Below are 17,331 nucleotides of genomic sequence, written 5' to 3' on the forward strand. Positions count from 1 at the left end.
AACACACACACATGTGAAATCCCTCGAGCCTAAAATAAATGAATCCAATTAAAGCAGAAGGTAATCATAACCCAGTGAAAGAGTTAGAGGATAAGAGGATGCTGTCAGCTGGTCCTAACATGACCTGTTGAAGCATGGCAGGCTTACAATCAAAATCAACAACCCTTTTTCTGTGAATCTCTACTTTTTATAACAATTTATTGAGCTTGTTATTTTACAACTGTTCAGATTCAAATGAACATTGTTCTTTTGTTCGATAATCTTTCAGCACACAACGTTGGTTTCCTGGTTGGTTGTAGCTGATGACGTTCTCTCTGGTTTGTGTTTATCGAGCCAAGACGGTGACAGCAGCACCGGAGATGCGCGCCGGTTGGTTTCCCCGAAGCCAACATCTCGCCTCAAAGGCAAAGAAACATCAGCACAACTGAAATGTGAAAATCCGTGTAACGGGAGACTGATATCTCTGGTGTTGTGTTCCATGTTTTTGAGTAACGAGGTTGACGCTGACGAGCGGCTGTGCGTCTTGGAGAGGGCAGGGACGCCAGAGACGCGCAACGGCAGCAGCGCAGTCTGGTTGGAGCCGGCGTTTGAGATCGTTCAACACTCCGTGCACCGGATGTCTGAACGGATTGTGGGATACGACACTTATACCGAAATCCTTCCGTCGCGAACGATGGCCATCCTCCTCGCCCCCAAATAGCCACGAAAGCGTCGGAAGAGTGAAAATCCTGGAGCTTTTTTGAACAGGACTGTGGGTTGTGTGCGCGCGTCGGGCTCGCCGTTACCTCCCGACTGCACTCGCCAACTTCCCCCGCTTTCCATCAAGTCATGTCTGATACAGAGCGATGGGCAAGTTTGACGACAACGAGAGGATAATCCTCAACGTCGGAGGCACCAGGCACGAAACCTACAAATCCACCCTGAAGACCCTGCCGGGGACGCGCCTGGCCCTGCTTGCCTCCGACTCGGACATCGACTCCGTGCTGGATCAACTGCAACAAGTCCCCGGCTTCATCGAGTACAACGCGCGGACCAACGAGTACTTCTTCGACCGCCACCCGGGCGTCTTCGCCTACGTGCTCAACTACTACCGCACCGGGAAACTCCACTGCCCGGCGGATGTGTGCGGACCGCTGTTCGAGGAGGAACTGTCCTTCTGGGGCATCGATGAGACGGACGTGGAGCCCTGCTGCTGGATGACTTACCGGCAGCACCGGGATGCGGAGGAGGCTCTGGACGTGTTCGAGCTCAACGTGGACAACGGGGAGGATGACGACGAGATAGGGAAAAGGCTCGGCATCGAGGACGTGGCCGCCGACGGTAACGTCAGCCTCTGGAGGAAGTGGCAGCCGGTGATCTGGAATCTATTCGAGGATCCCTACTCCTCCAGAGCGGCGCGGGTAAGGGCGCACCGCTGCGCGTGGGGCTGTCCAAACACGCACAGTAACCCTCACTTCACACCTTATTTTCAAATCTCATGTATAAGTTAGTATCAATTCTCTAGAAATGACCCATCAACGGTCACAGCGTGTTAGTTCCTCGTTTAGATCTCCTTCAGAAATGCTCGATTTCTGATCAACGCAAAAATAAATGTGTGGGACCAAAATGAGTACAGAGTCTCGTGCTGGGAATAAGAGAGATGTTAGCTTATGAGCCACATGTGGCATCTTCTGACATTTCTTTTTGATCATCATTAGTTGTTGTTTTTTGACACTCGGGCACAATAGTAAAGTGTGTAAATAAGTTTCAGTTCTGAGGTTTGATCTGGATGCAGCTCAGAAGCATGCACTCTGAGATATGACATCACGCCACAAAACTGATAAAACACCAGTTTGAAAATAACACCACAAAAAACACGAGTTATTCTCTGATATTATAAATCAATACATCAGCTGTTCATAGCTTTCGAATACTTAAAATCCATTGTGTTGAGTGGCCTTAATATCAGCGTATCAAAGATCGTCTGCAGCAGTTGTCTCTAAAGACCAATCACCTCTTCATTTGAGACCCCCACTGTATGTGAAGGACAGGGGCTCGCTCAGCTGGTCTCAGGCTGCTGGTGAATTCTGGGTAATGGATTCCTCATTGGCAGGCTGACGTGTTTCTGTGATGTCATGTTGTGTGAATGGAAATAAATGCTAAAGGGCACACAGGTCTTCGTGATGTCACAGGCAGCATGCCATTGTGATGCAAACACACCACGGTTAAAGCTGAAGTGTTGAAAGGAGCATTAATACAGCAGCAAACACATAATAACTCTACAAAGACTATGTCTTTGTAAAGACAGTGGAGTAATGATGAAGTCACTGTCCATCAGTGTGACTTATTATCACAGCTTGTCCTTGCTTTGTTCGCTGGGCTGGCCGCGTGTGAGCGTGCCCCACTTGTTAGCATCGCTCTCATTCGGTGGTTACAACTGAGAACATGGTCCCGTGTCCCCTCAACACTGTGGGATGTGTCAGCACTTTTGCCTTAGTTTCTGCTTTTAGCATCATCAGCTATGAGCTCTCCGTCGACGTTGAGAGACGCTTTGAGGCAATAGAAATGCTCCCAGTCTCAGACCTGGCACCTTTCATTTGTTAAAGTTTGACTGCTTTTAAAATGATTAAACACTAAGTAAGTACAAGAAAGAAAACTCTAATGTTTAATATCTGCTGTCAAAGTACCTGCTGTGACATCACTGATTGGGGCGTGGCCACAGGTGAAGTTGCCTGAAGGGTTAGCCCCGCAGCAGCTGTTTCGATGTCATTTGACCCCTTTGAGGATCAAATATATAAACAGTCTTTGGAATTGAACTTTACCTCCATTTCTGGTGGCTGATATTTTGCAGAAATGTTCTTTTTAGATACAATTTGATTTGCTCTCATGGCAAAAAGCAAAGCACTTCTTCTTTGCCATGCTTCAAATAATTCAGATCATTTGTAAATTCGGAAGCCTCCAGAACAGCATTCAAAGGAACAGTTCTACGTTTTGAGAAATACATTTACGGGCGTCACTTTTCATTACCACTCTCAGGTCAGTCCAATGAATATGTAGCTACCCTTAGCGTAGCTTAGCATACAAACTGGAAACTGGAGTATCTACAAGGAGTCTTTCAAATACATGCCCATCCGTGTTTATTATCTACACCAACTGTTACATAATTGTACGTTACTTTGTAAGCATCCACGGACACATTTGGCTCAAAGTCAGCAGCCAACAAAGTGGTGCGGATGTTTGAGGAAGGGAAACACTGTTGGAGAGAAGATGGCTCACCAGCATTCAGCATTGACCCTCGAACTATCAGATCAAATCCAGATTTTGTGTTTGTCCAGAAGGAAATAATTTGAGATATGGAACCCATAAAGTGAAATGTACATTTATCATCACTGATGAGTTTGTCTTGTTGATTCAATCAATATGTAATTGTTTCCTCCATCGCCTGATTCCAGAGTCTGACTGCCATCTAGATGTTGACCTGAAGGGGTTTGGGCTGGAGGAGTGTGCGGTGCAGGTGAGGGGGGTGTTGGCTTTGATCTTGCCCCGCATCAGTTGTCTTCCTCTCGCAATCCATCAGTAGTCGTTCAGCAAGGATGAGGCAGGGATTTGTCTTCATGTGTGAAAGGACTGATACATGGTGTGTGCTTTGTAATGAAAAGAGCAATATTTCAACTTGATATTACGCTGAGATATTATCCCTGAAGCTAAATTTGAGGTTACGTTAACATCACATTACAGTTCAATCATTCATTTTTTAAAGGGAAACTGGAGATGACCACAAACATTCTGTCAGTCTGCCGTCCGTTGTACTCTTCCACCAAATTTAATTTGTAATTTCTTGTAAAGGTTTTCCGGCGATCTCCCTGCAGACGGAGGAACTAGCGGGATGTAAATATTGAGTTCGTTTCAGCGACGCTTCACTGGCAGAAGGGAGCGGTTGGAGCCGAGCGCTCATGTTTACAACGCGCATATATCTGTCTCCCCGCACCCGACACCCACCCAGCAGGCACACACAGAAACAAAGTCCCGCCACAGTTCCCTGCACCAATACCACACAGACACAGATCTGTTTCCTCGAACTGCCTCCAAAGCTCCGTTGCCTGCGCGTGAACCAAGTTCCCCGATTGCGGTTCCATCTGCAGTCACGTCAGGCCTCAGTGTGGTGTCACAGAGGCAGCGCGCAGATTGATGCCTTTTGTTTGCTCTGTTGTTGAAGGCCAGCTGGCTTCTTAAAGTAACAGAGAGAAGGCTCTGTGTATGTGTGTGAGAGAACGCGTGGTGTGAAAGCGAGCGTGCGTCTTAAAGAGCACCCTGGGGTGCACAAGGGGGCGGAGAGAGTAGCGTTGAATTATCCTCCATGGAAATGAAAGGTGTGATTTCAGCCTCGTGACCCTGTGCCAGTGGAAAGCTCTTACACGCTTCACCTTTGACCTCGGTACCACAGATGTGACAGTATACACTGAGAGGGCGCTCTTTAACAGCAGACAATCGATCGCCATGAGCAGAAAGGCTCTGAGTCATCATGGACATGGGCTAAAGACATCTTTTGTCTCATCTTAAAATAAGGTTGGCCAACTCTATCCTGTCAAAAGCTGTCTTCTTAGGTGACTTCTTGTCCACTAAAAATTGAAGTTCAATATAAAAAGCAAAGAAACCGTAAAGAGAAAACAACAAATGAATGGAGAGGATGTGGTGTTTGTATTTTTCCAAGTCTACTGCATCTTAATAGAGGCGACCGAGCACCACGCTGTCTATCAAACTCTCATTTGATGACAGTAATTACAATGTATTCATTAACTTCATTAACAGCATAATAACTGACATCAGACCACCACTCTGTGTCAGATCAGCTGCTGTCAGAGAGCCTTCATGCGTCTGTTTCTGCAGGTGAGCAGGAAACCCCCCAAACGTCCGACGGCCTCTTTAACCAACTTGTTCTCGAGTGTTCATGTGCAGCAGTCCGTTTCTCACGGGCTCCCCACGCGGGCTCCCCACGCGGGCTCCCCACGCGGGCTCCCCACGCCGCCTCCGCACGCCGCCTCCGCACGCCGCCTCCGCACGCCGCCTCCGCACGCCGCCTCCGCACGCCGCCTCCGCACGCCGCCTCCGCACGCCGCCTCCGCACGCCGCCTCCGCACGCCGCCTCCGCACGCCGCCTCCCCACGCGGGGCTCCCCACGCCGCCTCCCCACGCGGGCTCCCCACGCCGCCTCCGCACGCGGGCTCCCCACGCCGCCTCCCCACGCCGCCTCCGCACGCCGCCTCCGCACGCCGCCGCCGCACGCGGGCTCCCCACGCCGCCTCCCCACGCGGGGCTCCCCACGCGGGCTCCCCACGCGGGCTCCCCACGCCGCCTCCGCACGCGGGCTCCCCACGCCGCCTCCCCACGCGGGCTCCCCACGCGGGGCTCCCCACGCCGGCTCCCCACGCGGGGCTCCCCACGCCGGCTCCCCACGCCGGGCTCCCCACGCCGCCTCCCCACGCGGGCTCCCCACGCGGGGCTCCCCACGCCGGCTCCCCACGCCGGGCTCCCCACGCCGGGCTCCCCACGCCGCCTCCCCACGCGGGGCTCCCCACGCGGGGCTCCCCACGCCGCCTCCCCACGCCGCCTCCCCACGCCGCCAACGGCTGTCGGGGTGTGTTCACTCGTCTGCGTGAGATAGAAAGAGCGAGAGCTTCTGGTTGATTTTCCTGTTTATGATTTAGTTTTTTAGTTTTTCTCAAATGAAGAGTGCGGCTCCAGGCCTTGTATATGGCTGTGTGTAGACATATGTGTTCTCCAATGTGTTAATCTGTGTGTTTGTTCCTCTCATATCTCTGTAGTTGGCCATTGCTGGATTGGAATGGTAACAAAAAATACATGAAAAAAACAACACCACCTTTGTCATATTCCATGTCTGTGCTCTGAGGCAGAGGTTTAACCGATGCCTGACTGTGTTGTCCCCCCCCCCCCCCACACACACACCATCACCCACCCACGCAACCCCCCATCCCCCCATCAACCCATCTGAGACTGCAGCTTGCTTTCTTCCACTTTAGAGGTTAGAAACCCAAACAGTCTGGGTGCTGCTGCCTGCGTGCGCCTGAAGGTAGCTCAGCCGGGCTGCACACTCAGCCTGCCTGTTGTCATGGCAACATCATCGGTCATCACCACGGCCTGTTTTCATTCAGATCCGTCTGGTCTGTGAAACTGATTGATTTCAGAAACCTGCTCGACCATGAACCCTTGTTGCCCTTGCGTGCTAGCTTGTTGGTTTTTTAGGCAGCGATGCAAAAATACGAAAGGGTGTCAGAGCATCACTAACACAACCAACTCATGTGTGCATGTCTCTTTAACTGCTCTCTTACTGCTGTCAGAGGGAAGACGCGGTGATGTGCCTCAGCGTCTTTACGTCTTGTTCTTGTCTAACCAGAGCTACAGGTGCACAAAGGCCTCATCAGAGAGCCCAGTGGAATCAAAGTCAGATGTTATAGGAGGCCAGGAAACAGACGGCACGGCCTCGCTGAGTACAGACAGTCTGACGCGTACACAGCAGCAGACCTGACGCCGGGTATAAGAGAATGGCTGCCCGAGCGTGGACGGTGGCGGCACGCCGCTGGGCATGTTTGTAGCCGCTGCCAGCCACGTTCTTCCCCGCCAATCATCATCCTGTATGAGCTCAGTGTGCAAGAGCACTGTGTACAAGGAAGAATTTCACATTCACACTTTTGGTTGTTAAAGGTGGAATGTGAGAAGTCTGCCTCTTTCTTTACTTTTTCTTTTTCTTCAACATTTGGTGGTGTAGTTGTTGCTAAGCGCCCGTCACTGTGGTGTTCATGCACTGCAGTTTGCATTCATCAGCCGTCTGTGATGTCTTCTTCACTTTCAAAAAACTCTCAAAGTATTATTATAAACATAGATTATCCGTTAAGTCACACGTTGACTTGAACACTTGTGGTTGCTGTTGGGTTGAGCCACTGCAGTGAATTGCAGTTCATGCCAACTTTAGTGAGCAGGATATAATGCAGTGGCATCACTATTGTACTGTATTGTATTTACTCATATGATGAAGAAGTGAGGGTCCACCACCAACAGAAATGATGAAGTGCAGGAGTGTGTTTCTGTGCTCCTACGAGAGGCCTGCTGGATATTAATGAAGGAGACTCGCTCTGTGTGATGGTTGGAACCCTGCCTCACAGCTGTACACTATATACGGCATCCCATCAGGCCTCTCTCTCTCTCTCTCTGTGGACTTTTAAATGATTCCGCAGTAGATTAAAGTGCCAGCTTTGTCATAATGATGCTGTGGTACTCAGAGGTCTTAAACTGGGTCCCCGTGACGGATTTGTTCCCTTTGTGTGGCATTTTTTCAATTTTTGTGATGATTGTAGAATATTCATAAGGCAATTAGAAATCTGTTTTTAAAAAGAATACTGTTCTCTAAAGGTTTATCACATTCACTTGGAATCATTTCAAATTGTATCTGAAAAGCTTTGCCTTTGACGTCTTTTGGTTATAAATACTCGGATCATTGTATTTCTTTCAGTTTAACCGTTTAAAAAGGAGAGAGGCAGGAGGAATGATGTGCGGATGCCTTTAGGGATGAAAGAGTAATGGATTGTGGGTAACCATTACTTTGGAAATCTCTTCGTGCTTGATGGAATAGCTAGCGAGCCTCTCTGCTCTCAGAAGGATCAGTTTTGCAAATTAGTCACAACACCAGTCGGCATGTTATGCATTTGATTACGAATGAAGCATCTTGAAGCATGAGTGCATGTATGACTTTCCATGACGACAGTGCTCCTTGTTGTCTCATGAAAGGTTTCTACAGGTGTTCATTCAACAGTGCGTATGACATAAGCAGTGCATTTGTTGACTTGCTCACCCACCTTCTTCCTGCTCCAGGCTGCTCTCTACAGGTGCCTGGCTGACTAAAAGAAACCAGAACAAGGGTTAGTCATCAGATCGTGTGAAGTGTTAAAACGCTGTGTGTTTGTAGTGGAAATGTGCGAAAAAAGAGTTCTGGTGTGACAGTCACCTCACAATGGAAGACACGTGGGTGGTTTTCACTAAACGCATACGACTCAATGTCATCCAAATTGGACAAGCTTTGTTGCTCAATTTGCAAATAGAAAATTGACGTCACTCGGAGTGAAGACGGCGAGGAGAGCTGCAAAACCGGAGTGGATCAAAGAGGAGAGAGGTCTTGTTCTTTGATGTCCATCTCAGCAGGCGGACACCCTGCCAGATGGTATGATACCGGATGATATGATAGATGGATGTGCTTCAGAGTCAGAAGTGCACTTAAGAATGGGTCAGAGAAGAGTTCAGCTCCATGCATTTATAAACGTGATGGCATGCTAAAGGTGTGCTCCCCCCATCTACCATGCACCGCCCACCTCCCGACGTTGCCCCGAGCTCCGTGATCCACTGCAGCCGTGCCCTTTGTTTGGGCTTGATGCTGAATAATTAATGCTCATCAATTCACTCTAAAAGCTTGAGCTCTTCCCAAGGACAATGGATTTACTGAACGTTCTTTTCTCTGGCACCAGCTGCACAACCCCGATGCTCACCCATTTAAAGGTAATTAATGAGTCAGACTGTCGGGCGGGTTTGTGCTTCTTGACAATGTCCCAGTTGACTGGCTGAGGCTCAGTCGCTGTCGTAAAGAGTTCAGCGGGAATTCAATGAGACCAGGGGCCGTATTCATGAAGCTTATAGTGCAAAGAATCGCTCCTATTGATGAACTTCTAAGAAAGTTCTCAGAATGATGTCATTTTCGAAGAACTTCCCCTGAAAGTTTAGACATGATAAAAGTTATGGTATGAGAGCTCCTGAGGTGAGAAACTGTGAGGAGTAGAAAAGAGGACTTTTAAGATGCTTACGAGTTCCTCAAGCAGAGGAGAAAATGGTGACAAGATGAGGACGGAGGAGACAATGAGATCATGAAACACTACAGATTCGATTGTGCAGGGATGTTTGCGGTTCATCTCATTAGACAACTCCCATCCAACAGGGTTGGGAATAAACGTGATCACACACACACCTGTATCAACGGGGCAGTCTCGCAGCAATCTAACACCATCAATGACATTTATATAACCACAATGACACAAAATCACATCTTCCCCATACTTTTAGGATGACAACATAAAATATGAGAAAAGACGAAGCTTCTTTGGAAAGCCTCAATCAAAGCTTCAAAAGTAAAGAAAACAGTGATATTCAATCGAATGTTAACTAAAGTGTGAGCAGGGTCGGATCCACGGAAAAGAGATTGCAAGCTGGTTTCTAATTAAGGATATGAAATCCACTCATGTTTATTTACAGGACTCTGTGTCAAACATGCTACTCCATCCGAAACATCTCAAGCTGCACAGATTCTAAAGAGCTTAGTTCCCATAGTAAGTTCAACTTGCCTTAATGCCGGTGTATAGGAAAAGGCGATTGCCGATCATCGCTTCAATCGTCAATATACGATCCAATCACCAATCAGCACAAGCCTGATATGCTTTAAGATAAATCAATCTCTATATTCCTGCCTGTCTACCTCTTCTGTCTCGGGTTTTAAGTTCCGTCACTTAGCAACTGAAGGCTGATCCAACCTAATAAGCTGCACAGCCTTCAAACCTTTATTCCCACCTATAAGCCACAGTGTAAGTATTGAGGAAGCTCTTTCTCTCTGCTTAGATGAACTCACATTTGGTAGGAACGCAGCCACAGAGCCCTGCACACTTCACAGTCCACATTGTCAGAGAGGTGTTTGGTGCATCCTTGGTTATCCGTCACATGTATAACACAGTAGGCTCTTGGGTGACAGCACAGGCTGCAAACAGAAAAAGAAAGTCACACCAGCAAGGAGACGGCAGGGGCGTGATGTGTACAGAAAGAGTGTTGACTCGTATAACGGTGACCGTCCTTGACAGCTTTGGTCGTGATGGAAGCCTTACAATGTGTCACTTTTTTTCCTGTCCCTACAAAGCGAGGCGTGGTAATGAAGTGGATGTCGCCGTCCTCTTGCTAACTTTGTGTGATGCCGATGGTACGCCTGGTCGCCCTGCGGAATCAACCACTGGCTCTCAGCTCTACCCACCGATCACTTATGCTGGTTCAAAGACCCAAGCTTTAAAGAGGATCCACCGCCTAATACAGCCACATCTGAACAAGCGGGGCTCAATTCGGGCACCTGTGATGTCGAATCAACACACCAAGAGACGGAGGTGGACAGAGCGAGAGACAGGCGGACATGCGTGTCATGGCTACAGCTTGAACTGTATTTAGCACTGCTCTACAAACCATTAAAGTGCTTCACAACCTGGAAATAAAACCTAAAAACCCAGATCTGTTTTCAATGCCTTTGCAACTTTTTCCGTGTTGTCTGCCTGTATGTCCATCCCTCCATTCATCCGTCCCATTCTTGTAAATGTGATATCTCAGGAGCACAAGCAAACTTCTTCAAATTTAGGTGAAACCTCCGTCTGGACTTGAGGACCTCATGTCCATGTGGGGTGACTGTGGCTAAGTGGAGAGCAGGGCCGTCCTTCAATCAGAGGATCGGCGGTCCGATCCCCGGCTCCATCTCCGTTAGTCGCATGTCTATGTGTCCTTGAGCAAGACTCTTAACCCCAACATATGGATGAATGTGACAGAAATTGTAAGTCGCTTTGGATAAAGGCGTCTGCTAAATGACTGTAACGTCCGTCCCATTCTTGTAAAAGCGATATTCTACGAACACTTTGGGGGAATGTCTTTAAACTTATCACTGGTGTCCACTTGGACTCATGTATGAACTGATTATAATTTGGTGGTCAATGTGACCTAACAAAAGGTTTTTGGCACATAAATGTCTAATAGGATGAAGTGATGACACTTTGGACAGACGTGGATGTAAACTGACTGGTTGGTGGAGGCATTCAGCCGTGAGCCGGTATTTCTAGTTTTTAAAGTGCTAACAATCTAAAAATAAAGTGTAAACCATAAGGTGCCAAAGAAAGTGTAATATAAATAATAATTAAGTGCAAGTTATCAGTTAAACACTGTTAAACACTGAAAAGGCAGGAAGAAAAAGAATAAACTCATCTAAATGGTGCGGGACTCTAACATGGCGACAGACAATAGAGAGATCGCTATCTACACGTGCCTGAAGCAGTTAGCTCACCCCGGAGCTACATGAGCTTAAAGCTGTGTGTGTGTGTGTGTGTTGGTAAAAGAAGAGAGAACGCAAACATAACAAAATAAATCGTACGTGCTTTAACGTCAGAGTCTAAACACCAGAACAAGTCGCTAGATTTGTCACTAGTAGCTTTTGACAAAAAAAGTCGCCATGAGGGTTTGGAAATTCTCCAGATTTAGCGAGAAAGTCGCCAAGTTGGACGTAACAATAGTTCCTATCACATATACAACCAAACAAAAATCTATCTTCATAAAAACAAGTTGTACAAATAATAATATATAAACAAGCATATTAAAGCTACTGCAGATGTAAAAACAAATGCATTTAACTTACCAGAGCTGCTGTTCACTATTTAAAGACAAAGTCCATCCTCCTTTCTTTGTTAACAAAGAGTTTAATCTCACGGTTGTTCAGTACATCCGTGTGTTTTAGTTCCAGTAAGAAGTCCTTCTCCATTCATGGACACCAGTGAAGCCAGTCGAGCCTCCCCAGTTGTATTTCTTGAATACGTTTTAATGTGTTTGAGGCTGAAAATGTCCGCTCACAGAGGCAGCAGATATTGGGATTGTCACCGCCCAACATGTCAGGCTAGCCCACTGACCAATCACGTACTTATAGGCCAGCTAGCAGCTCTGACACGTCAAAGAATACGCCCAACATGTCAAACTAAAGATCTGATTGGTTGAAGACTATGACAATCAACAATATCGTCCCTATTCACTTAAAGTGCACATGGATACACTTGTGAGTCTGCAGGCCTCGGGCCTCTGTTCTTACCTAGAGACACAGAGGTGAGATCTGATTGGATAAAAGCTCTACTTAAAACAAGCTGCACTGGAAGCAGAGCAAGAAAAATAGTTTCATAAATTATAATACATGTAGTGTATTTAAAACCTCTAAAACACGACGCCCCCGAATTTGGGGGCTCTCGGGGGGAGGGGGGCTCATAAGTAGCATCCAGAAATTGCTCATTTTGATAGCCAGAAGTGTACATGTGTATATTTCATTTACCGGACGTATGGGCAACGTATGGGCAACATGATCATAGAAGTCACTTTTTACACACTCCAAACAACCATATACTACTCATAGAAGCATCTAGAAAATGTGTGATAAAAGGACGAAATCCTGGCCAGAAATCTGCGTTATGTGTGCTTTAAATCCATATTTGCGCCACTTAGTTCGCAGCTAGCGGGCTAATCCGTACATCGATTAGCATTAGCACGCGACACAGAAATCATAACTACCTTCGTCGTTTCTCTCCATTGAACCAGTATAAAGCTGTGAGTGGACAAGAGTACCATGGCGCTGGTCTTCAGCCGAAAAAATCCTTGGTTTTTTGTGACATTTTATGAAATATTAGTACAAAAACATCGAAAATTATCCATTTTAGCGGTACCGTCATGGACGGCAAGTGCTTCCTGTTTACTTCCGAGCTGTTTCCTGTGGAAGGGGGGTAAACCCACCTCGGGCCAGACTTTCGGCCAATAGAATTTTACGCTCGGGGATATGCGGCACTTCTTGCAACGTTACTCGCTGAAACTTCTGTCAATCAACACCCACTTCTATACCCGGCTTCCTGAGACTCTGACGCGTCGAATGCGGGCTCAATGACTGAGATCGAATCATAGGAGGAGCTGGAGCCCCATAGACACACATGAACTGAGAAAATCCTATGGATGACACCCAGAAACATGCTCTGACAGGAGCCTTGCTGTCAAAATGATTCCTAACATCTGTATTTGGATGTATTGAATAATATGAGTGATAAAAAAAAGTGAAATATATAGTTATATAGTATATAAAAGTACAATATAAGAGCTGCAACAGCTGGTTTGAAAATGATGACCTCACGTGACCTCTGTACTAAAGCCTCTTATTCTTCACTTTATCCCACTTTAACCTTTATTCAGCAACTACTGATCAGTTGTGCTATGATTTGGGAGAGTTTTAGGGAGCTGCTGCATTATTTCAAAAACACAATATCAATAAAAGTGCTTTTTTTCAGGCGAACCTGAATATTTTCAATTTGAGCTGTGTAATGTCTTCATTTACTATATTAACCAGCAACATATACACAATATTACACACTGAACGATCTCCCCAGTGTTGTGATCTGATTATAGCCTCAAAAATTATAAAAATTGACCTTGTAGTTACAGAACTGTGGTCTCCTTATGGGTATGCTATTTTCGAGCAGAGGCCTACAAATAGGGCTAGTTTTAAGAACAAATATTAAATTATAAAATAGAAATAGAAATTTGTGATTCTGTTTAGGCCAGCAGAGAAGGCCTTGCAGGCCCTGACGGTCCACCACCGGGTGAAACACGGTTTTGTAAAAGAAGGGCTGAGCCGCAGGGGGTCCTGGGGTGTCTGTGGCCCTCGGCCAATTAGATCGCAGTGTTGATGTTTCATTGCTTTCGCATCTAAACATTGTTTGGTGCTTACTCCTATCTCAAACTCAGATCAGGCTGCAGATTGCTCTGCGGAATAAGGAGGCCAGGTTCCTTTGTCTCAAAGCACATGGTCGGCACATGGCCCCAACACCATAGAGCTCCATTGATGTCCAAGATCCATTAAAAGGACATCAGAGAGACACACTGTTTCATTGGGTGACATGTTACTTCATCACCACAGACTTTCACACTGTAGTTCATTTTGACCACATACACCGTGCTGCTGCCAGAAACACTCACTATGTCTATACAGCACCAAGCGAAAACTCCCCAACAAATGCTCTTTTTCCTCCACTTTAAAAAAAGATTATGTCGCGTGTTAACTTATCTTATGTCTTCTCTGAATTTCTTTGGTCTTACTCAAATATATTATCATCATTGACTGGCTCAGAGAGAAACAACATAAAACATTCAAAGCTCCTCAAGGTAGCTTGGAGACCAGCCTCTTTTCTATGGATCTGTAACTACATTAAGGTTGTTATAAATACTGTTAATGTAGCTTATTTCAGAACTGCCAGGGGTGTCTCTGGCTGATGATGATGACATATGGTAATGCAGGCTCTGCCAGCCTGATATCGACTGCAGTCGGTAACAGAAGCCTCCCAGGACATTGTCTCTAGGAAAGAAGAGTAAATGGTACAAAGGGTCGGTGCACTGCTTCCACCCTCTGGCACAAGAACCCAGTCACACATGGAAGTGGAGCTCTGGAAAATGTTTATTTGCGTAGCATCGCAAATTTCCCCAAGACGGGAATTTGCATGAGATGAAGATTTTATTTTATTTAGGACAAGACTGCATTTGATGCACAATTGCACCAAGTAATGACTCGGATGTGAAGCTAAGACTTAGATCTGTGTGTCCTCTGCTGATGAACCTTTGCTAATTCGATTTTGGGAGAAAATTACAAAGAAAGAAAGATTTTTTTCCCAATTAGTTTTAAACATATATTGTTAAATAGGTGCACGTTATGATCTAAAAGGTTTAAAGTATTTTTTCATTCCATCTCCACTTCAACAAACTGAACCTCCAGTGTGACGTGCAGCCTGTCTTGAAGCGGAGAACGTTGTTGGGTAGACTTCATGCTCACACAGTGCTGTCAGTTGTGGTATGCCGTTTACTGTATTCAGAGTTTATTTTCTAAATGCTACTTTAAGTATTCACTTTTCATGTTCAGATCATCAGATGATCCCGTTTCTTGTCACTTTTTGAATATTGGTTGGTACGGAAGTTATGCTCCATAACAATCTACAGTAGTTGCACAAACACAACATTTCTTCAAGCAAAACATCTTATGTGGGCACTAAATGAGCATGTCATAAGTACCTGGCAATTTCATGAATTTAATGATTGCATTTGTACTTAAAATAATAGAAAAGTCTTGAGAGCTTTCATTTAAAAATCATTTAGGCTGCTTGTTTGAACAAATCGGTGTTTTTTTGTGTTTTTCATCACAATGAATGAATGCTCGGACTCCGATACGCCTTGTGGCTTTTTTGCACAATTTTAAAGCTGCATTAATCATTATTTCATACAAGCAAAGATTGAAGTGAAGGATTGTTTGTAGTTCCTCATTTTAGCATCTGTCAGGTCATTGTTCATGGCCGACACCCTTCTGTTAGGGTCTCAGCACGTTAACACTGTACTCTGCCTGATCAGCAGACAGGGGCAGTTAGAGCAGCTGCTGAACATAGAGGAGCATTTAGCAGCTAAAGACAGCTGGTGATCAAAGCAGAGCGGTGAACGTTGGACTCATTCATTGTGTGGCCAGTGACACAAATTCCAATGAATGCTAATGTTAGCCCGTGTCTGCTGGATGTGTAAATAGGCAAATGTTTGCCATAATCAGTTTTAAGGCGATCATATGTCAGTGTTGTTTTTACAGCTCGTTCCACTGCCCCCCAGGTTTTAGCTTTAGGTTAGAGGGGGCAAATGCAATCAAACGATCAATTGAAATTCAGTCAATTAACAAATCGATCAACTTTGAATTTATCCAAGAATGTGTGTTGTCCTTTATTGCAACTTTGTAGCTGATGAAAAAATACGCATATGTATATAACAACCATCACATGCATCAATCCAGAAAGTGTATTTTGGGCTGCACTATATACCACAATATTAGATTTTTTAAATGGAGGATATCTCATTTGGCCTTAAGTCTTCATACTCAGAAGTAACTTTAAGTCCATTGGTGAAGAAGTAGAATTGTTCACGTGGGGATCATGGCATGTAGACCATCAAGCTGTGGTGTGAGGCCGCATTACAAGTCTGGAAGTAGGAAGAGTTTGAGGGAAGACATGAAAAGGTCCTATCTAATAAGGCTGCTTGTTTTAATGGCATGTTACCATTTTGAAAAGAAGCAATGGCCTTAACCTCCAGCCTGTTTAAACTCCACTCTTACAGTTTGATTTGTTGAAAGATGACTTTAATGTGAATAAAGGTGGACCCTTTAGCTTCAGTTCTAACCCTGCAGTGCAGCGCCGGAGTCCATGTCTGTCTGAGTCTTCTATGGTTCACTGATACCGACCTGGCAGAACCGATCCTATTAGTAATTCTCTGCTGGATCCAGGCTCCTGGGGACCCAGATGAGCCCTCCGCTCCGGCAGCCCCCCTCCTGTTCCCAGGAGTTTGCAGACAGCAGGCTATTCACGGCTGGGTGCCTTTGCTCTTCAGTAAGAAACACGAGGGGTTTGCCGGCACAAAGATAGAGTCCCGTCTCTGAAGGACGAGGCTGAAGGGCTCCTGCCTGAGGAGATCTCCCTCTTCCCACTTTACGTTTGCAACAACTCTTAAAGCTGTTTGAGGCAGACGGACATTTTAGACCTTTATTGGTATCCACGGTGGTTGATGGAGAAGCCCCAGTGTGACCAATTCCTCCTGCATGCTTTTCATACTAGGAGTGAGAAATTTGCTTCATCGCACATTGGATGAACTGCAGTGCGAAATCAAGCACACAGTGTAGGATGTGGGGGCCAGAAGTTGAATCCACTGAACTTTATGCAAATGTGCCATGAGTTTGCCACACAGGAACCAATCCAATTGGCCAAAGAGGCTTTCACCCACTTCTCTATTGCCAACTCCAGATTTCCATGTGCAGGCCAATGAATGTGGCGCCCCTGTATTGGATAAGGCATCCTACCAGTGACAGGTGGTGGAGTGATAACCTCCACTGATGATGTCGGGTCTGGGATGGGCCTTTCAGGGCCAGGGACAATAGTCAATAGGGGTCAATAGTTCTATGATTTAAAATTACCGCTATGTTTTAAAGCTGTAATTTCGCCTGAGGAGGAGCAGCCCTACAGGGCACAGTGTCACACATGCACACACACACACAGATCTGCTAAATGTCAGGCACACCGTTGTGACCAATGAGAATGTTTAGTGGCACTTGTCAGATTTTAGGTTGCATGCGCAATCCAGGCGGCAACCTGCGGTTCTGAAGAGTGAAGCCATTTTAAATTTTAAATTTTAAACTTGCATTTTCTCTCATGGCCAGGGGGAAACTCTGCTGGTTGCAAAAAAATAAGGCTATGAGAATAAAGCCTATGTATTACGCAGAAGTCTATGAGAGAATGACTACTTCTATCTTGATTTATTACCTCAGTAAACATTGTAAACATGAGTTTATGGTCTCAAGCTCTAGTTTCAAGTCTTCTTCAATACAGCATGATGTTCATTTAGTACATTATGGTCCATTTAGAGTCAAACAGACCATAAAGCAGGGGATGCTTTAGGGCGGGGCTAACT

The 17,331-nt window shown here is 46.0% G+C and overlaps 1 protein-coding gene across 5 annotated transcripts in view; it reads left to right on the forward strand.

Moving 5' to 3' along the window:
- Positions 1-845: 845 nt before the first annotated feature.
- The window catches only part of kcnc2 (potassium voltage-gated channel, Shaw-related subfamily, member 2), a gene marked incomplete at both ends in the record, with an annotated part of 99,560 nt that continues 83,074 nt past the window's right edge, over positions 846-17,331 (forward strand). For all 5 annotated transcript variants that reach the window (XM_079294330.1, XM_079294332.1, XM_079294331.1 and 2 more), the window contains one exon: positions 846-1,400. In XM_079294330.1, coding sequence (XP_079150456.1) covers positions 846-1,400 — 555 coding nt within the window. The remainder of the gene's footprint in view (positions 1,401-17,331) is intronic.

The sequence above is a fragment of the Melanostigma gelatinosum genome (genome assembly GCF_949748355.1).
Source record: "Melanostigma gelatinosum genome assembly, chromosome: 22".
NCBI lineage: Eukaryota > Metazoa > Chordata > Actinopteri > Perciformes > Zoarcidae > Melanostigma > Melanostigma gelatinosum.